The sequence below is a fragment of the Nesoenas mayeri genome, assembly GCF_963082525.1.
Source record: "Nesoenas mayeri genome assembly, chromosome: 1".
NCBI lineage: Eukaryota > Metazoa > Chordata > Aves > Columbiformes > Columbidae > Nesoenas > Nesoenas mayeri.
The window spans coordinates 40,964,168-40,965,608 of record NC_137541.1 but is presented as its reverse complement, the minus strand read 5'-3'; the positions used below and the strand labels follow the sequence as shown (position 1 = coordinate 40,965,608).

Below are 1,441 nucleotides of genomic sequence, written 5' to 3'. Positions count from 1 at the left end.
GGGGTTCATGTCAAGATGCCAGCCAGCTCAAACTCAAGTCATTAACACGAGACCTTTCATTTGAATGATTCACCAGTCTTGGCCATGGGGAGGAGCAGAAGTCCTCGGCTGGGTGAAGGGCTGTGAGCACGTTGGAAGCCCTGAGTCTACAGTGCCACACAAACCTTGCCTAAGAAACAAAAGGGCAGAAAGGTGAGTGGTGAGTACAAGACCCAAATCAGCAAATGGCAAAGTGATGATCAGTCCCACTTGCACAGGGCAGGACAGTCATCCCTGCCAGGGCTTGTGGTCTGCTGCCCAGCCAGGAGAGGCTCTTCTGGACTCGATGGGCAGTGTGTCAGACCTCAGGCACCCCAAAGGCCAGGTTGTCCCGAATCATCAGCGTCTTCCGAAGGTCTCGTTCCATGATTGGCCTCTGCGTTCTCCACTTATGGGCTTCCTGGAGTCCTGGCTCAAAGTAGTAAATGCAAGCTCCAAAGCCCACCAGGATGAGGATGGAGATCATCAGATACACCGGCACGAACCAATCCAAGAAGTGGGGCATGGCTGCCAGAGAAAAGGGGAGAAAGCTTGTGCAGTGGGAGCACCCAAAAACCACCTCTACTGAGCTTCACCATGAGAGATGTGCCTCATCAGCAGTGCCCAGCCTCCCCGCACCCCTACTCACTGCCCCACCACACCCTGGTTTGTGCTTGGTTGCACATCAAGGCCCCTCAGCCTTTGGGAGAGGGCAATCCCCTGGGGGTGGGACCCCCTCAGGGAGCATCAGTCCCTCTCCCTCCTCAAAGAGGGGGCAAACCTGCACACCCCCAGCCCTGTTGTCAGCAGTTTAAATGTCAGCAACGAGTAAATACAGCTGCTTCTCATCTCCCGCTTGGGGGAGAATCTGCTGCCCCTTCCCCTGACATTCCACAAACCTTTTGAATTCCCAGTCTGAGCTGGTCTAGCTCAGAGCTGAGCTCTCCTTTGCTGGACTCGTTTACAGTCCTGCTTTGCTGTGGCTCAGGGACCTTGCGGTGCTTGGCTCAGCACTGATGCCTGAGCTGAGCCCAGTTCCCGCCCAACCCTGCATCTGCATTTGGTTGGAAGAGACCCTCAGCATGATTGAGTCCAACCATTAACCTCACATTGACACTAAACCACATCTCCAAGATTCTCATCTATGCATCTTTTAAACACCTCCAGGGATGGTGTCTCCACCACTTCCCTGGGCAGCCTGTTCCAATGCCTGACAACCCCTTCCACAAATAAATTCTTCCTAATGTCCAATCTAAACCTCCCCTGGTGCAACTTGAGGCAATTTCCTCTCATCCTATCACTTGTTACTTGGGAGAAGAGACCAACACCCTCCATGCTACAACCCCCTTTCAGCCTCCTTTTCTCCAGGCTAAACAGCCCCAGTTCCCTCAGCTGCTCCTCATCAGACTTGTGCTCCAGAACC

The 1,441-nt window shown here is 53.8% G+C and overlaps 1 protein-coding gene across 1 annotated transcript; it reads right to left on the bottom strand.

The window, feature by feature from the left end:
• Positions 1–337: 337 nt before the first annotated feature.
• Positions 338–544, bottom strand: SMIM45 (small integral membrane protein 45; the record flags this gene model as incomplete). Its single annotated transcript, XM_080346619.1, has 1 exon — positions 338–544. The coding sequence occupies one exon, from the start codon at positions 542–544 to the stop codon at positions 338–340; it is 207 nt and encodes a 68-aa protein (XP_080202745.1).
• Between the last annotated feature and the right edge of the window lie 897 nt (positions 545–1,441).